Source organism: Coffea arabica, chromosome 5c (assembly GCF_036785885.1).
Source record: "Coffea arabica cultivar ET-39 chromosome 5c, Coffea Arabica ET-39 HiFi, whole genome shotgun sequence".
In the NCBI taxonomy this organism is placed as follows: Eukaryota; Viridiplantae; Streptophyta; class Magnoliopsida; order Gentianales; family Rubiaceae; genus Coffea; species Coffea arabica.
Genome location: NC_092319.1, coordinates 48,115,982 through 48,133,221, shown reverse-complemented (window position 1 = coordinate 48,133,221; position 17,240 = coordinate 48,115,982). Strand labels below are relative to the sequence as shown.

General features: G+C 43.7%; 2 protein-coding genes and 1 pseudogene across 4 annotated transcripts; 2 read left to right on the top strand and 1 right to left on the bottom strand.

Annotated features, from left to right (window-relative positions):
• Positions 1–4,648: 4,648 nt before the first annotated feature.
• On the top strand, positions 4,649–6,617 carry LOC140007394 (alpha-1,3-arabinosyltransferase XAT2-like; annotated as a pseudogene).
• Positions 6,618–7,188: 571 nt separating this feature from the next.
• Positions 7,189–10,054, top strand: LOC113689745 (alpha-1,3-arabinosyltransferase XAT2). Of its 2 annotated transcripts, none has more exons than XM_027207505.2 (3): positions 7,189–7,868; positions 8,032–8,181; positions 8,603–10,054. In XM_027207505.2, the coding sequence occupies exons 1-3, from the start codon at positions 7,763–7,765 to the stop codon at positions 9,778–9,780; spliced, it is 1,434 nt and encodes a 477-aa protein (XP_027063306.1). In that variant the 5' UTR covers positions 7,189–7,762; the 3' UTR covers positions 9,781–10,054. The 2 variants fall into 2 exon arrangements, with proteins under 2 accessions (XP_027063306.1, XP_071907567.1); XM_072051466.1 differs by having other exon boundaries at positions 7,190–7,786.
• Positions 10,055–12,913: 2,859 nt separating this feature from the next.
• LOC113690535 (ribonuclease 3-like protein 2) lies at positions 12,914–15,565 on the bottom strand. 2 transcript variants are annotated; one of them, XM_027208480.2, is made up of 4 exons: positions 14,937–15,565; positions 14,265–14,417; positions 13,403–13,689; positions 12,914–13,262 (listed from the first exon to the last, which is right to left on the bottom strand). In XM_027208480.2, the coding sequence occupies exons 1-4, from the start codon at positions 15,339–15,341 to the stop codon at positions 13,097–13,099; spliced, it is 1,011 nt and encodes a 336-aa protein (XP_027064281.1). In that variant the 5' UTR covers positions 15,342–15,565; the 3' UTR covers positions 12,914–13,096. The 2 variants fall into 2 exon arrangements, with proteins under 2 accessions (XP_027064281.1, XP_027064280.1); XM_027208479.2 differs by having other exon boundaries at positions 13,403–13,779; positions 14,937–15,562.
• Positions 15,566–17,240: the final 1,675 nt, after the last annotated feature.

The following is a 17,240-nucleotide window of genomic DNA, read 5'->3' as shown; positions in this document are numbered from 1 at the left end:
AGCACCCCATTCGAGAGCTCGTACCCCTGCGACTTGAGGAGGACCCTACGTGCCTCCACCCGGTTTGGAGGGAGCTCCCCATTAGCTAGGTATCGCACGATGGGATCCATCCACGAGCTTATTACTTGGATGACCGCCGCATCTACCTGGTCATACGCCCGACTTCGAACGACCTCAACCAAGACCTCTTTGTTCAACGTGCCGACCGAGGTGGAGGCTAGTTTGGACAGTGCATCCGCCCTCTTATTTTGGCTTCGCGGCACCTGCTTGAGCGTGAACAATTTGAACTGAGTTTCCAGCTCACGTACTTTGGCAACGTACCTTCTCAAGGGCTCCTCTTTAACTTCGTAACTTCTCCCGACCTGGTTGACTATCAGCTGTGAGTCGCTGTAGACTTCTATTGACTCAGCCCCCAGCTTCCGGGCTATCATCATCCCCGCGATCAGAGCCTCATACTCGGACTCATTGTTGGAGGCTCTGAAATCAAATCTCAGGGCGTAGGCCAACTCATCCCCCAAGGGGCTGGTCAGGAGAAGTCCCGCTCCGCATCCGTCCTTGCTTGAAGATCCATCCACGAACAGTGTCCAGGTCGGGATGGTCTGATCGACCTGGCCCGTGGCCTGTTCAGCCTCAACAGCCTCTTTGACCTGTTCGGCCTTGGCTTCCTTTGTGGCTTGTCCGACCCCGGCAAGTCCCTCGGCCTGCTTGGCCTCGACTGCGTCTATGGTCTGTTCAGCCATGGAAGTCTGAGTGCCTTTCACGACCTCGGCAGCTTCTCCGACCTGCCTGGCCTCAGCTACGTCTTGGGTCGACTTGGTCTCGGCGGCCTGCGCGACCTCGACAGTTCCTCTGGCCTGCACAGCCTTGACTGCGCCACTGGTTAGCTCGGCTTGCAACTGTTCTTGCCCAAAGGAAATTCTTTCGGCTATGAAATCCGCCAATGCTTGAGCCTTAATGGCCGTGCGGGGGTTGGTAGCTGAGATCGTATTCAGACAGCTCCACGGCCCACCTTACCATTCTTCCTGATGCATCAGGCTTTGAGAGAATTTGCTTGAGAGGTTGGTCGGTCATGACCACCACGGGGTGAGTTTACAAGTACGACCTGAGCTTCCGGGTCGCGTGCACCAATGCTAGAATATACCGCTCAATTGAGGTGTACCTCTGCTCCGCCCCCTGCAAAGCTCGACTGACATAGTATATGGGTTTCTGGATTTTACCTTCTTCCCGAACTAGTACCGCACTGATCGCCTCCTCCCCAACTGCTAAATAGATGAATAAGACTTCTCCTTGTGCGGGAGAGGTCAAAGCTGGCAAGCGTGCGATGTGGGCTTTGAGCTCGTCAAACGCGCGCTGGCACTCGGGAGTCCATTCGAACTGGGGACCTCTTCGCAGGGCCCTGAAGAAGGGGGAACCCCGAACGGCTGACTTCGACAGGAACCTGTTCAGGGCCGCCATCCTGCCAGCTAGCCGCTGGACCTCTTTTATGTTTCGGGGAGGAGCCATGTCCATGATAGCTTTCACCTTGTCGGGATTAGCTCTTACCCCATCCTTGGATATCATGTACCCCAGGAACTTGCCCGACCTAACCCCGAAGGTGCACTTCTTGGGGTTCAGCCGCATCCGCGAGCTCCGTAGGACGTCAAAGATTTCTCTGAGGTCGTTGATGAACTGCTCCTGAGTTCGGCTTTTCACCAGCATGTCATCCACGTACACCTCCATATTTCGGCCGATCTGGTTTTTAAACAGCTTGTTGACCAGCCGTTGATAGGTCGCGCCTGCATTTTTCAATCCAAATGGCATAGTGGTATAACAATACGTACCGTATTCGGTGATGAAGGCAGTCTTCTCCTGATCTGCCTCGTCCAGAGCTATCTGGTGATACCCCTTGAAAGCATCCAGAAAGCAGAATATCTCGTACCCAATGGTCGAGTCGACTAGCTGGTCGATGCGAGGGAGGGGGTAACAATCCTTCGGACAGGCCTTGTTCAGGTCGGTGAAATCTACGCACATTCTCCAGGCCCTGTCCTCCTTTTTGACCAGCACAGGGTTGGCCAGTCAGGTCGGATAGTAGATCTCCTTCACAATTTTGGCCTCCAACAACTTGCCTACCTCTTCCTTGACGACCTCGTTGCGCTCAGGAGCGAAGTTCCTCTTCTTTTGCTTCACTGGCCGGATGTTTGGGTCAACGTGCAACCTGTGAACTGCCAACTCGGGAGGGACTCCGGGCATGTCATCAGCGCTCCACGCGAAGATCTCGGCATATTCCTCCAGCAAGGACTCCAGAGCTCTCCGTGTCAGCTCGCTCAGACCTGCTCCGGTTTTTACCACGCGATCAGTTCGCTCGGGGCAGATCGACAATTCGACCAGACTCTCATCCGTCTCCAACCTTTCCTCCTTCAATTTTTCCTTTTCAGCAGGCTCCCAGGGCTCCAGACAGGTCGTTTGGGCCACCAGTTTCTCCTTACCTTTGAGGGTTGCAATGTAACAGGCCCGAGCTACCTCCGGGTCCCCCACCACCTCGGCCACCCCCTCATGCGAGGGGAATTTCATGCTAAGGTGTAGGGTCGAGCAGACAGCTCGGAGAGCGTTGAGGGTTGGTCGCCCTAGTATCATATTGTAGGAAGACGGCTCCTTCATTATCGCGAAATTCACCGGTACAGTTCGGCACTTCGGTGACTCCCCTACCGTGACCATGAGGGTTATCATTCCCTCTGGTCTAACCGGCGGACCTGCAAAACCTATCAAGGGAGTCCGAACTGGGATGAGCTGCTTGTCTTCCAGCTGCAATTCCTTGAAGGTTTTGTAATACAGCACATCGATGGCACTCCCATTATCGATGTACACATTCTTTACCTTATAGTTGCACGTGATAACTTCTATCACGATCGCTTCATGATTATTAGAGGCTAAGGGTACCGCGTCCTCTGGCCCGTAGATGATTTCCTCGTACATCTTCAAACGTTTGCTCGAGCTTTCTCCGCTAGGGGGAGGTCGGTTGTTTCGTCGAGCCGTGTGGCTATCTCCTCCAGCAGGTCCCCGTGCAATAGTGTTGATTACTCCAGCTAGGTTCTGAACCCCCTGCTCCGGAGTACGATCACGAGGACCTCGAGGTCGGTCGTGCGAACTGGCCGTCCGATCTCGCTTGAACCCTCCTGGCTTCTGGTCCGTTCGCCCGTCACGGACGAACTGTCCGAGATGACCTCTTCGTATCAGTTTTTCGATCTCCTTCTTAAGGTGTCGACAGTCCTCAGTATCGTGCCCGACATCCCTGTGGTAAGCACAATACAAACCCTGATCTCGCTGGGTTTTGTCGCCCCCCAGCGGCCGAGGAGGACGAGAGATCCCTTGATGTTCCATCACGGCCAGAACCCGAGCCCTGGGCGCGGTGAGCGAAGTCCAGGTCTTTTCCTTCTCCCAAGGTCGGCTCCGAGGTAAGCGCTCGGATACGCTCTTTCGGTCCTGACCTGGCCGTGACTCCCCCAGGTTGGCACCCTTCCTTCGCTTGTCATCCCGCAACCTTTCCTGGGCGCCCTTCAGACGGTTGGCCTCCTCGGCATTCGCCTTCTCGTGGGCTCGATCTAGCATCTCCCGGACGGACTTGGGAGGTCTTTCTACGAACTCCGTATACAACTTCTGCTTGCGCAACCCGTTGACGAAGGCAGCCATCACCACCTTGTCATCTCGGTCCCGCACCTGAAGGGATTCGTTGTTAAACCGTACCATATACTCACGCAATGACTCCTCGGGCCCCTGATGGACAGTCATCAGATGAGCCGTGGTTTTGGAATAAGCGCGGGAGGAAACGAACTGGGCCGCGAACAGCCGCGCGAGCTGGCTGAACGACCGAACTGACCTGGGAGGCAAACCTTGAAACCATTGTCGGGCCTTTCCTTCCAAGAACATCGGAAAGGTCTTGCACCTGACCGCATCAGCAGCTGTCTGAAGGCGCATCTGAGTCAGGAATGCAAACAAGTGATCCTCCGGATCTGTGGTCGCGTCGTAGGACTTCATGGATGGTATTTTGAACTTGGCAGGCAGAGGGTAATCTTCGATATCCGGTATGAAGGGAGATGCAGTGTACCTATCCGCCTCTGGATCCAGCAGGAGATCCAGTTCATCCTGGACCTGATAATCCTCCTTCCTGTGAGGGATCTCCATCCGAGAAAGCCTCAGAACGGGCTCCGGATGGCTAGTTCGGGAATTCCTATGAGAGGGCTCTGGCACCTGGACCTGCTCGCGTGTAATCTCCCTTCGCGCCCTCTTCGACCTGGGGCTTCCAGATCGAGATTCCGAACTCCCTGTTCTGCCCGTTTTTCGCACCCGACGCTCCGGACTGGGAGGGACTCCAGATTGTCCCTTCACCGCACCAGATTGTCCAGATTGTCCCTTCAGGTACGTCACAATAGCCTCAAAGGTAGGCAAGTTCGCGGCAACCGACTGCACCAGTTGTTCCGGCGAGATCTGCGAGAGCTCGACCCTTACCTCCCCTGTGTCGGCTTCCTGGTGAACTGGTTGGGGGCCGCCCTGAGCGCCCCCCTCAGTACCATCCACATTCCTCTGAGACCTAGTTTTCGGCATGTTGTTCGCGAAAAAAAAGAGAAGAAAACGTTTCCCACAGACGGCGCCAATTGATGCGACTGCCGAAGTGATGATCCGAACTGAGTTAGGTTCGGAGGAACGAGCTGGTTGAACGTCCGACCTGCACGTGAGCGAGCTGCGGGGCTAGGTCCCCTGAAGCAACTCCGACGATCAAGTCAGAACTGGCTCGTAAATAAAAGAGTAGAGATTGTACTATCAGTAGCGTACCTTGTGTTCTTCCTTCGGGTGGCATTTATAGAGTCTCCAGTGTTTGTTTTCTGGTAGGACTAGGAGTCCTTATTGGGGAGGAAACGGTTCCTAGGGCTCCGCGAGGCGACTTGGGGGTGCGGACCTCGCAGCCCATCAGGCCCATCGGCCTGAGAGGCGGCGCTCACATGGACCCGTGGGCTGACCTGGTGCCCCAGTCCGCTTCCTCCTGTCCGAGCTCGTGTGCCGGACTGATGTGTTCGTGGACCGGGCCGATGTGTGCCTGGGGCCTACTACATAAAGCTTTTTTCTTAGGATGCAATTAGTATCTGAGATCAAAAAGGAGAATGTATCGTTGCCCAACAGAATCCAAACATTTTCAATTATCTTGCCCGATATCCTATACAGTGAAATTGATGATTTCAAACAGGAGAGCAGAGGATCCAATTCGAAGACACTGGATTTGCTTATCCATCTGAATTACACTCTGATATCTACGTTTCCAGTAAACAAGTAAGGTTCGATACCAATTCTTCCAAAATTTATATACATGCCAATCAGGCAGCGGCAATACACATAGTTCGGCCGCATGCACTAAAAGGAGATGAGGCGCCAATCCAGTTGATTTCACCTGTTGAGATACAGCATGGAAACACCACTCCACCTGCTTGTAATCACTATCATGACGCCCCGGCCATGTTTTCTCCTCTGGTGGATTCGTCGGGAACATATTCCATGAATTCAACGATGTCCTTGTTCCTCTGTTCATTACGGGCAGGCACTTTCGATCCCACGTAATATTTATGGTTACCGATTTCCAGCATTGGTTTTTCAACAAATACAAGAAAATATTCTCCCAGTTGCCCAGTTACGAAGCTATAAATGCAGCTGAAACTGCAAATGGGACCGTTCATTGCTTTCCAGGAGCAGTGATAGGGCTGAAGTATCATGACAATTTGTATTTGAACAGGAGTGACGTTCCCGGGGGTTATTCCATGTTTGAATTCAGGGATTTCCTCGTAAAATCATTTGACTTCAACATAAAGAATGTCTCCCGGCTGATTGAGGAGGAAAAGCCAAAATTGCTGCTTCTGTCGCGTGCAAAAACAAGAAAAATCCTGAATCAGGTTGAGGTGGTAAAGCTTATGGAGCAGTTGGGCTTCCGAGTTGTTCCTGCTACGCTGGATATGATGATGAATTTTGAGGAATTTGCTCATGTTGTGAACAATTGCAGCGTTATTGTTGGAGTTCATGGTGCCGGGCTAACAAATGAACTGTTCTTGCCTAATGGAGCTGTGGTAATTCAGGTGGTTCCTCTGGGTCTTGATTGGCCTGGAAATGCCTGCTTTGGCGGGCCAGCGGTTGACATGGGTTTGCAATACCTGGAATACAAAATTGAACCTCAAGAGAGCTCGCTCTATGATTTGTATGCTCCGAATCATCCTGTGATTGCCGACCCTGAATCCATGAAGGCACAGGGTTATCAGGCTTTCAGGGCTATATATATTGATAAGCAGGATGTCAAAATCAATGTTGAAAGATTCAGGAAGACACTTGTTGAAACAATGAGACTTCTTGGACGCCCCACAAATCCTCTGCCTTGATGGAAAGACTTCAGATTTTGGTGCTCTGTCTTTTTCGTTTTTTGTAGGTTATTTAATGATTCTTTTTGATAGTCATCTTGTAAATGAAGAGGCTTTCTGTAGATTCAATTCAATGCCGTCTGTTTCACTAAAGTACAGTGAGGCATCTAATTTTATAGTCTCAGTATCTTTCTTTCATGATTGTTTGAGTTCTGTTTCTGAAACTATTAATCTAGAGATATTAATCTAGAGAAAGTTCATTTTCCCTTTTTCTCCTAGAAATTAAAATAAGGGGGGAAAAACTAAAAGACATAAATGAAAAAGATTAAAGAATCGATACTGTTTTTCAATTGAAAGAAAAGAATCGAAAAGGGAAAAAAAATTTTTTTTTTTTTTTTTCCTGAGGAAAGCAAGGAATCAATCAATACTTTAGAGCTGGACGTTTTTAAGCAGCAGCAGCAGCAGCAGCAGCAGCAGCTGGTATTCGACCAGTGAGAAAAGGGGGAAAAAAATACCTGGACCATTAGACTCTTCAAATCAATTACTCAATTAGTGGGATTTTTGTAGAAGACAAAGTCGTATGTAATGCTTGATTATGATGTGGAAAGTTACTTGTGCGATGCAGAAACATAGATTAGATACAGCTGGCGCAGGAATGTGTGCATTGATTTCCTTGTGTTACGGCTACAGTATTGAGTGGCGATCATATTTTTAGGTCATAATCTCCCTCCCCTCCTCTCCTCCCCATTTATGGGATATTTATAGAGCCGTCCTGGTCTACATCTTAACTGTATGTATTGTTTTATTTCCTTCAAGAAAAGGAAAAGGAAAAGGAAAAAAAAAAAATTGTATCGTCTTGTCTTCGACAAAGAACGGCCCGAGTTTTATATTTCTCAAAATCAAATCTTTGACGTAAGAGATGCCCTACTGCCTTTCCCTAAATATTATTATTATTTTTTTGATCGATTGACAAAGAAATTGTATGTATGTATGTGTATGTATATATATAGGAAAGTTGAAAGCTACCTTAAGTAAAAGGTCCTGTAATGAAAAGCAAAAATTTGTAGGTCGACGCAAAGGTTAAACCGCGGCTGCTGCCCAAAAAAAAAAAAAATTTGTAGGTCAGTGTTGTTTATATGCATGAACCTTAGTTGAATATCAATCAAGTTGCAAATTCTAGAAGCAAGACAAGGAAGAAGACAGACAGAAAGGTAAAGCAATTACAGGAAGTAGTAATACTAATAAACAAGAAGAGAGGGACGTCTAAACCATGTTTTGTCTTAGAAGAGAAGAAGAGGTTGCTGGATGAGAATTGAGTGCTTCTTACTCATACGTTGAAGTCAAGACAGGGACTTGAATACAACAGCAATTGTAGTCCGGAGTAAAGAGGATCGATGGTGGAGGAATCCAAACGACTGGTTTGCAGCCCAACTTTCTTAATCTCCTTGCTCATCTTTCACGCTTTGGCCTACTCTGCAATATTTTGCCAGATTGATGAATGTAATCTAGCTCTTCTATCCACCATCCGATTGTTTTCTCTTTTTTTTTTGTTGTCTAGGAAAAACATAGATTTTGTTTTCTTACTTAGCCTTTATGTGAAAAAAATTTGGACGGCGATTCCATGCATATTCGTGGATGCTCATCGATCTTTAATACGTTGTAGGGAAGGCAAAGTTCTCAAGTTCAGACAGCAATCTCGACGCGAAGCTCACAAATTCGAATAACCATCTTGGCACAGGCAGAAAAGTCGCCGTCAAAGATGTCGTACCCAAGAAAGACCCGCTCAAGATTATGCTCAGAAGGCTATTAACAGGTTTGTTATGTTCTACTAGCTAGTCTGAGTTTCGATCGATCTTTAGCACTTTCATTAATAAAAAATATATCTCTCTCCCTTTGATTGTAAGATAAGAAAGATGCTTTCCCTTTCCTTTCTTTTTTTTTTTTTTCCTTTTTCTCCCCCCCCCCTCCCCCTCTACTCATGAATTTGGCTGTGCTACCTAGCTATATATGTTGATGTTGTTAAGAGCGACAGTCAATTGACGAGTTGTGGAGCTTTTTGCCATCCTACAAATTTGTTGTTCTTGAAAGCGGAAAAATTACTCCACAAGATTATGTATGTATATGTAGAGATACCAATATATTTGTTTAACATGCATCTCCGAGAGATCAAATCAAATCAATTTTCGCCAAAAGTCTTTTTGGAGTCAAGAATTTTGATTCTTTGGAGCTAGCAGGAGAACAACGGACTCGATTCGAAGAAACTGGATTTGCTCACCTGTCCGAGTTGAACTCGGACATTTATATTTCTAGCAAAGAAGTGAGGTTCGACACGAATGCTTCCAGGATTTACATATACTCCGATCAGGAATTGCACAAGTACACGGCTCAGCCGTACCCACTTAAAAACGATGAAGTGGCAATGAAAATGGTCAAGCCCGTCGAGATTCTGCACGGTAACGTCCGCCCACCACCTTGTGGTTTCAAACACAAGGTGCCGGCCGTGGTTTTCTCCTCGGGCGGATTTGCTGGGAACATATTCCACGAATTCAACGACATTATCATTCCCGTCTTCATCACGAGCCGGCATTTCAGATCCAAGGTGAAGTTCATGATCACGGATTACCAGCTTTGGGTGCTCAACAAATTCAGGAGGGTTTTAACCAAGCTGTCGCATTTCGAGTTTATAAATGCAGCCGAAACTAGTAAGGGGGCCATTCATTGTTTTCCAGGGGCCATTGTTGGGCTCAAGTATCATGACAACTTGGCAATCAACACCAGCGACACCCCAGGAGCTTATTCCATGGTCGAATTCAGGGATCTGCTTAGAAAATCGTTTAATTTGAAGCCGAGGGATGTGTCCCAGATGCCGGGGACAGAAAAGCCACAATTGCTAATAGTGTCTCGCACGAGAACGAGAACTATAGTGAATCAAGGAGCCGTGGTGAGGATGATGGAGGAGTTGGGTTTTCGCGTGTTCATTCCTACCAATGATCTGATGTCAAATTTGGATGAATTTTCTCGGGTTATCGGTTCCAGCAGCGTTATGGTTGGAGTGCATGGTGCCGGGCTGACAAATGAAATTTTCCTGCCTAACGGGGCAGTCATGATTCAGGTGCTTCCACTCGAACTCGACTGGGTTGGAAATGCATACTACGGCGGACCGGCAACGGGAATGGGGTTGCATTACTTGGAATACAAGATTGAGCCTCAAGAGAGCACACTTTATGATTTGTATGGACCGGATCATCCCGTGCTTAAAGATCCCGAGTCCATCAAAGCACAGGGTTACAGGAAATCGAGGGTTTATTATTTGGACCAGCAGAATGTGACGATCAATTTGGGAAGATTTAGGAATACCCTTCTTGAAGCAATGAGGCTCATCGGACGCTCCACAACAAACCCTCCAAACTGAAGGAGAAGAAAACAGCTAGCTTCTTTTTCGTTTGGTTTAGTTTTGGCTAGACTATTTTTTTGGTTGTTTTATGACGTTACGTAATAGACATCCCTGGAAAGAGAAAACCTTTGCCGCCTTGCTGCGGAGGGAATCAGTCATTAATTGGTTGCAAAATTAAGGCAAACTTTGATATGATAAGAGGGTATGGTCCCTCTAATTGTACAAGTTTTATATATGTGTTAATAATGTTGAGTAGTTCTCTTCTTAATGTTGAAACAAACAATTGTACTTATTGCATTGGGTTTACAAAACATAGGGTGGCTTTCGAAGAGATCTTTTCTCTTTTGCCCCGTAGACTCAGATCGTATACAAAAATGTTTTTTCTTTCCTTCCAACTGGTTGGTAAGTTATGCTTTGATGGAGGACCAAATTATTTTTCCTTATCAATTTGATAATGCGTATATAATCGTTTGCATTTTGTTGAGTGATGGGTCCGGGAGTGGTTGAAAGAATCAGCACAATATAAAGGTGAACTTATCTTTTGTTCCCAATTTTTGTGTTTGATTACGATACCAGTAAACTTTGGCTGCGGGACCAGTTGTTGAACAATCGTCGTATGCATAAAATACAAAAAAGAAAGGCACACACACACACACATATATATATGTATACATAGCTAGTAGAAAAAACTCCAAGCTGCTGAGTCAAAAGTTGCCTGATGGCGATTAGATCTTAATCAATTTTTGGGGTTATCTACCTAATCTTCAAAGAATTGTAAAGTAACAGGAGTAGGAGAAACTGGCTTGCGTTGCCATGCGTTTAAGCATCAGCTCTCGCTCGTAAAATGGTGGCATTATTCAAAACCATCCATCCCTTGATTGCGAACTTCTAACAAGAAGCCCAGGTACAAACTATAAAATTCCGTTGTTGTCTTTTACATTGGAATATTCATTTTGATCACCGATCTCATCATATTCTCATTGATCCTTCATTCAACCTTGGCTGTTGTGACATGAAATTTATTCTCCCAGAATAATAATAATAATAATGGGATTGACAAGTTTTAACCCTTCTGTCGACTCGACTCGACTCGACTGTTAAAAAGAAAAAGAAATCACATATAGGTGGTGGGATTCAAATAATCCACTCATGATAAAAGGGAAAGGGGTAATTGAAAATAAAATTCTGCATCAAAAAGGGAAAGGAAGTGCCCTACTAGCAAGTTGCAATAACTAGAAAAAGGAAAAAGCAGGGTGGTGCTGAATAAAGAGAAGTGGAGAAAGAACATCATGAGAATCTTCTCCACATTATTGTTTAACAAGGTAAGAGGGGCACTTGAATGGTGGAATCAAGTCATGTCTCTCATAGATATCATCATTACTCCTAATCATGGTGGATTCTTACGTGATAATTAACTTCGTAAGAAAATTCTATATCATTTCTGCAAATTCCAACTTAAACATCTCATAACTTGACTCTTCTCGTCAATCATAAATCATCTTTTGCCGTGTGACTTTTGCACATCAGAGATGGACTTTGTTGATAGATACACACTAGTATCGTCAAACCGCTTATATGACGAATTGAATTTGGACAAAATGTAGGCGGAACTTGCACACCCCCACCCCCCAAAAAAAAGGAAAAAAAATGATAATGATAAATGACTTCCCTTTAATTTGTTTGATTTATGTTTTTTTTTTAGTAACCGAGAGACCAAAAATTCCGGGTATAGCATGTTCTAAATGGATTTTTGGAGTTGCCAAATATTTAAAAATGAAAAAAAATAAATGAAGACACGATGCTATGAGTTGAGGAACGATGCAGGAAAAGTGGCTGGCTGGCTGGCTGGTTTGCAGTTTCTCAACTTCCATCAATCAGCAGGCTTACCGTTTTCCCTTTGGATTACTGTGCGCGTTTTTCCAGATTGATCAACGTAATTCACACTTCTAATTCCTTCTAACTCAATTTTTATCTACTGTTAAAATTCCTGACGTGTATTAGGTCCTAGCTCTCAATATTATGAAGTAAGGAAAGCATGCTTTGCATATTGGGCTGATAATAATGTTGGCCCCACCATTTAAGGCAAATGAAAATATAAACAGCAAGAAGCACTGAAACTTGGAGTTAGAAGGCTAGTTTTTACTAGGAAAAGAATTTTTGCCCCCCTCCCCATTTCCTACCAACATTTTTCTGTCACGGATCAACGTATCTCTAAGTTATTACCGGTAAAGAGGAGTTCATTTGCCTACTAATTTCAACAGTAGAGCAGCAAAGATTGCAGCAACCTATTCAAAGCAGCAGCCTAGTTGATGGAAGGGCATGAAGACACGAGTCCAGGCCACATAATCCTACAAATAGAGAGGACCGTCGGCTGGTACAAACAAACGACTCGGTGGAAGCAAGATTATTGAGTTTTTTCTCTTTTCCAATTGAACAGTAGATCTTCTTTCAGCAATAGATAGCTCCAGATTTTCACTAACTGATTCTAATCACTGAATGCGAGCAGGGACAAGATCCCAACAAGCTGGAAGCCACAGGCTTTGCTATAATATTGCAATTTGCTTTGACATCTGCACTGCTAACATACCTGTCAGGATTGACACGAGGACAATGACAATAAGCTCTGGAAACTGGTAGTGCTGTTGGTCAGCTATATGTAAGGCCAAACGATGGAGGTCTTCTCAAATATGTTAGACCAGTGCAGATTTTCCAGAAAAACATCACAACACCATTTTGCCTATACGACCACGACACACCTGCTGCAATCTTCTCTTATAGTGGCCTCACGGGAAACCGCTTCCATGAAAAAAAGGGAGATGATCAACAAACAACTTGCCACTTCAAAACTCGTGTCCAGTTTGATTCTGCTGTTAAGGTGCTGGATCTAAAAGCGAGGAAGGTTTCCTCCATTGGAAGAAGTTCCCACCAAATCGAGCAAAGATGCAACAAAGGGAAGCAAACTAAGCTATTGTATGATTCTGCTTAAAGGTAGGGGCGACCCTTTGGGAGAGCCACAAGCGCAATAGTTGCAGCTGAGTGAGCCATGGACTACCAGCCTTCATTTGCCAATATATAAGATGCAATGTCTTTGAAGATTGTCCTCTCAGGAAGTCATCGACCCTGTTGAAAATGCCAGTTTTCACGGTACAACTAGAACCTTAATCCATAGCAATGATCATTTATCGATTCAAAAGTAAAAGAAAATACAATATTTATTGAACTAATAATATAGAAATAATGAAGAAAATCGTTCTGCTTTTCCAGCTTCTACAATGTCTACCAACACAGCAGGTTACAATTTTCCATGATTCTACACCTAGGTCATCATTAGTACTTAAGAGCCTTGCAGACCTAGTAGCATCAGAGAAGCTGCAGAGTTCTCTGCCTCCTTCACTCTTGATTTTTCATCTCCCGTCACAAAAAGCACAGCCTCGGCAATCTCAATTTGAACAGAGCATATAAATCGCCTATCATGAGCTGGACCTATCTCCTTTTCAATTCTGTAAATATTACCAAATATTCAGGAATCTAAATTTAGAAGCAAGGAAAAACATACTGACTTCTAATTTGAAGTACATGGCATGGAACTAAAATCGAGCTAAATGCGCAAGTATAACTCATGAAACTGAATAAGGGGTACCTGTAGTTTGGTTTTGGCCATCTTTTCCTTCCACAGAGCTCATGAAGTTTTTGTTTTGCACTTTCAATCTTAGTAGTAGATCCATTGACTTCACCTATAATGTCTCCACCAATCTTTTCACTAGCTTTGTAAGATAACTTCCGCAAAGCAGCCCTAGCTGCATGAAGCTTTGCATTTTCTTTCTGATCAGAACAAGCTGAGGCAGCAAATTGCCCATCAACATAAACACTTGCAATGTTTTTTTCCCCTTTTCTCCAATGTCTTATATCGACATGCTTTCCATCTTTCTGGCACAATTCGAATAGCAATGTTACTGGTTGAGGCTGATGTTGTAGTACATCAGGTGTGACAATTGGCTCCAATAAGCCCCTAAATATCTGAACCCAACAAAGGTACAAACCTTGAGAAATTCACATTGATGATCCAAAACATTTTGTAATGAATAATAGCTTCCCATATGTTCAAGAATCTAAGACAATAATAAGGCCTATTGCAACACCATCTACTTTGAATCGTCAAAACCTTAGTGGAAGCATGAAGGGAGAGTTTTCCTAATACATTGACACAATAATTCATAATTCATGATTCATGATTAGCAGTGTTGCTAGGTTTCTTTTTGTTTGGCGAACTATGGAATTAAAAAAACTCTATAGTTTTGAAAACCCCGTTTCTTTCATATAATTTGCTGATATTGAATTGTCCTAATATTGGAACAGACATCCAACAAAGCAGGGCAGGAAACTATCATTTTAACACATCTCATATTTCAATCTCATAAGAATGGTATAACATTATCATGTTTAATCAAAGGGGTGAATGGCACAGATAATAGAGGGAAAAAAGAAATAGAAAAAGCGCTTACCACCCACAACGCTTGCAGATCAAACCCGCAATCTACATATACAGCTGCAGCCACCGACTCCACTATGTCAGCAAGAACCTTTGGAGCCTTAATTGCCCCTCCATATACCTCTGTTTCATCCTCCTGCCCTACCGCTGTTGCAAAATCTCTCACCTAAACAATCACAACCATAACTGAATCCTTATTAACAGCAAAAATCATGCAAAAATCGCAAGCCGACCAAACTATAAATCTAAATGTATATTGGACTTGCGCACAAACACTTGTAGCTATCGAAGGTACCAGCATTCCAGAAAAAAATTGATAGAGAAAGGCTGCTACCTTTTATCTTTTCCAATTAATCACGCAAACTAATAGGTCCATCTCATATGTAACCTATTATAGCCATAAAAAAAAAAAAAAAAGCATACACGCCATGCATTCATGGTGGTATGATTTCCATCAATTCTAAGAAGGTACAATCATATAGCCGCAACAATCAAATAAAGTAGTACTGCTAGTATTTTCCAATTAATCAAACTATCTGCGAGAATCAACACACATACTGAACAACTTAAAAGCAAGCAAACGTGTGCATCAATAGCTATACGTCATGCATTAACCATGGTACCTTAATTCCATATTTTGAAAAAAGAGAGAGAGAGAGAAAATAAAAGGCAAAGAAAAACTTACTTTATCGTGAAGAGCAGCGGCATTGTGACGAACATATTTATGAAGGCCATGTCTGACGGCGACACGAGCTAACTTCTCGGTGCTAATATTGGCAGCCCGAAGAAGAGAGAGCTGGCCCGGGTCAAGGTCCGGGTAAGCCAGGAACACGTAGTTAGAGACGGCTAACCCAAGAGCGGCATCGCCGACGAACTCAAGCCGCTGGTAAGATGCCGAATCAGTGTAAGAAGAATGAGTCAGAGCTTCTTCTAGAAGCATCTTGTTCTTAAACTTGTAATTCAGGAGTTCCTCCACCGCCCTCACGGATGCTGCCATGTCTGTAACGGTCTCCGTCATGTCCTCGTCGTCGTCTGATGACGTCTGGAAGGTGTAGGCATACGTCACAGCATACTTTTCGGATGATTTCATGGCAGTTTAAACAAAATTTATGGGATATTCCACAGAGGGAAGACTTGGGCTCTGGGTCAAAGTTGGTGTGCTTCGGAATTCGCCGTTTGGACTTGTTTGATTGTCGGAAGGCGTTTTGGGAACACCAGGGAAAGAAAAGGGTGCCCCGGTGGGGGCGAACGTTTTAGGTGGGATGTTTTCTTTTCTTTTTTTTTGGCTCCCAAAATCGAATTGGAAGTGGGATTTCTGCCCCCCAAAATTTTGAGTATTCAATTTATGCCCTCATTTTCACTGATTAGGTAAGACATATAGAATATAAGTTGAGGTGGATCAAAAAAATGCTCATCAGAACCCCAAGAATGCAGGGAGCATCTATATGTATTCGAGTAACATCTTGTTTAAAATCTAGTATACTCTCTAAAATTGAAGACATTCTCACTTTCAACTTCATAAAATACGAATTAAAAGAACAATATATTCGAATTGTTGTCCCCTACATTAAAGAACAACATCACCAAAAGTATTATATGCCACCAGTCATCTTGTTTTTGTGTAAAAAATGAATTCGAAGAAAGAAAAGATAAAAATTTTGTAATCTTGTAAGTTTTTTTTTTTTTTGGATATCTAGGATGTTATTTTGAAGAGCAATACATCAGTATGTATGAACTTGTAGTGCAAATCTGTTGAGGGTAGGGGTGGGCAAAATTATCCGCTAACCTGAAAATCCGTCATATCCGATCCGATCTAATCTAAAAATTAGGATATCCGATTTTTATTATTTGATCGGCTCAAAAAAGGGTTGGGTATCCGCTAAGATGCGGACAGGTTAGGGTTATATAATTAAAAACCCGTGAGTATCCGATCCGCCCCGCATATATATATATATATATATATATATATATATATATATATATATATATATATATATATATATATATTATTTTTATACATACACTATAAAATAATAAGTTAGAACTAAATAAGTAATTTTATTGAACAAATTGCATTACAAATATGAGAGACTATAGTTTATTTATAAGATTCATTTGTAAAGGCCATGATCTTATATTTCATAGAAAAAAGTTTAATTAATGTGGAACATATATATTAAAAATTATGCTACTTATTTCAAACTTTTATTGATTTTGAATTCTTTTAATTTTTTTCCTTTATCTTATATTCTCTTCATATGCTTGTTTTTTGGTGGGAAATCTTTTTTTAGAAAAAAAAATTATTAAATCTTAGATGAATGTGTAAAATATAAAATTAAATTGGTATAAATAATTTTTTTTAAAAAAATTAAATGATAAACGGGGCGGGACGGGTACCCGCTGATCCGACCCTATCTCAGGACGGGTAAGGGTCAGAAAATAATTGACCTGTAAGGTGCGGGTCGGGTCAGCCAAATGGTGAATGGGACGGTACCGAATCCGCGCTCACCCCTAGTTGAGGGGTAGAAACAGTGGTTATAGTAGTGGAAAGTAAATGTAGTATAATAGGGGAGGTAATTTTAGTATTGTAAATCTGAAAAGTGTCAGGTAAAATTGTCAGAAATTGGGAAGGTTTCTAAAATTAACCCCACTCTGTCCAAGCTTCTCTTCGGATTTAACGTAAGTTAAATTGCTGGATACTGTTTATACTTAAAGATGTACTGAATCCATGCCTTGCTGATGCCGGGATACTTTGTACCTTTAATCCAGTTACTTTTATGTCATTTCCTGTGCCATATCAGAGTCGCGACTAGATTAGATGGAACTTCAGGGGTGCAACTTACTTTTCAATTTTCATAGTTTGGCTAACAGGTGCCTATTAAGCACCGGATAAGAGTAGGATTTGGGTATTAGTTTTTTAAGCAAATTGTAATTAATTCAGGAGGTACAATAAAATGTAAATGTGTCTATGTACATATTACCTTCCATG

What these genes read in the sequence shown, in the direction of transcription:
- LOC113689745 (XM_027207505.2), top strand. Translation starts at nt 7,763, where the DNA reads ATGGTGGAGGAATCCAAACGACTGGTTTGCAGCCCAACTTTCTTAATC. An exon ending in ATTTTGCCAGATTGATGAAT is followed by an intron (nt 7,869 to 8,031) that starts GTAATCTAGCTC and finishes AATACGTTGTAG; the next exon opens with GGAAGGCAAAGTTCTCAAGT. An exon ending in GCTCAGAAGGCTATTAACAG is followed by an intron (nt 8,182 to 8,602) that starts GTTTGTTATGTT and finishes TGGAGCTAGCAG; the next exon opens with GAGAACAACGGACTCGATTC.
- LOC113690535 (XM_027208479.2), bottom strand. Translation starts at nt 15,341, where the DNA reads ATGAAATCATCCGAAAAGTATGCTGTGACGTATGCCTACACCTTCCAG. An exon ending in ATCTGCAAGCGTTGTGGGTG is followed by an intron (nt 13,780 to 14,264) that starts GTAAGCGCTTTT and finishes TGTTGGGTTCAG; the next exon opens with ATATTTAGGGGCTTATTGGA. An exon ending in TGGCCAAAACCAAACTACAG is followed by an intron (nt 13,263 to 13,402) that starts GTACCCCTTATT and finishes TAATATTTACAG; the next exon opens with AATTGAAAAGGAGATAGGTC.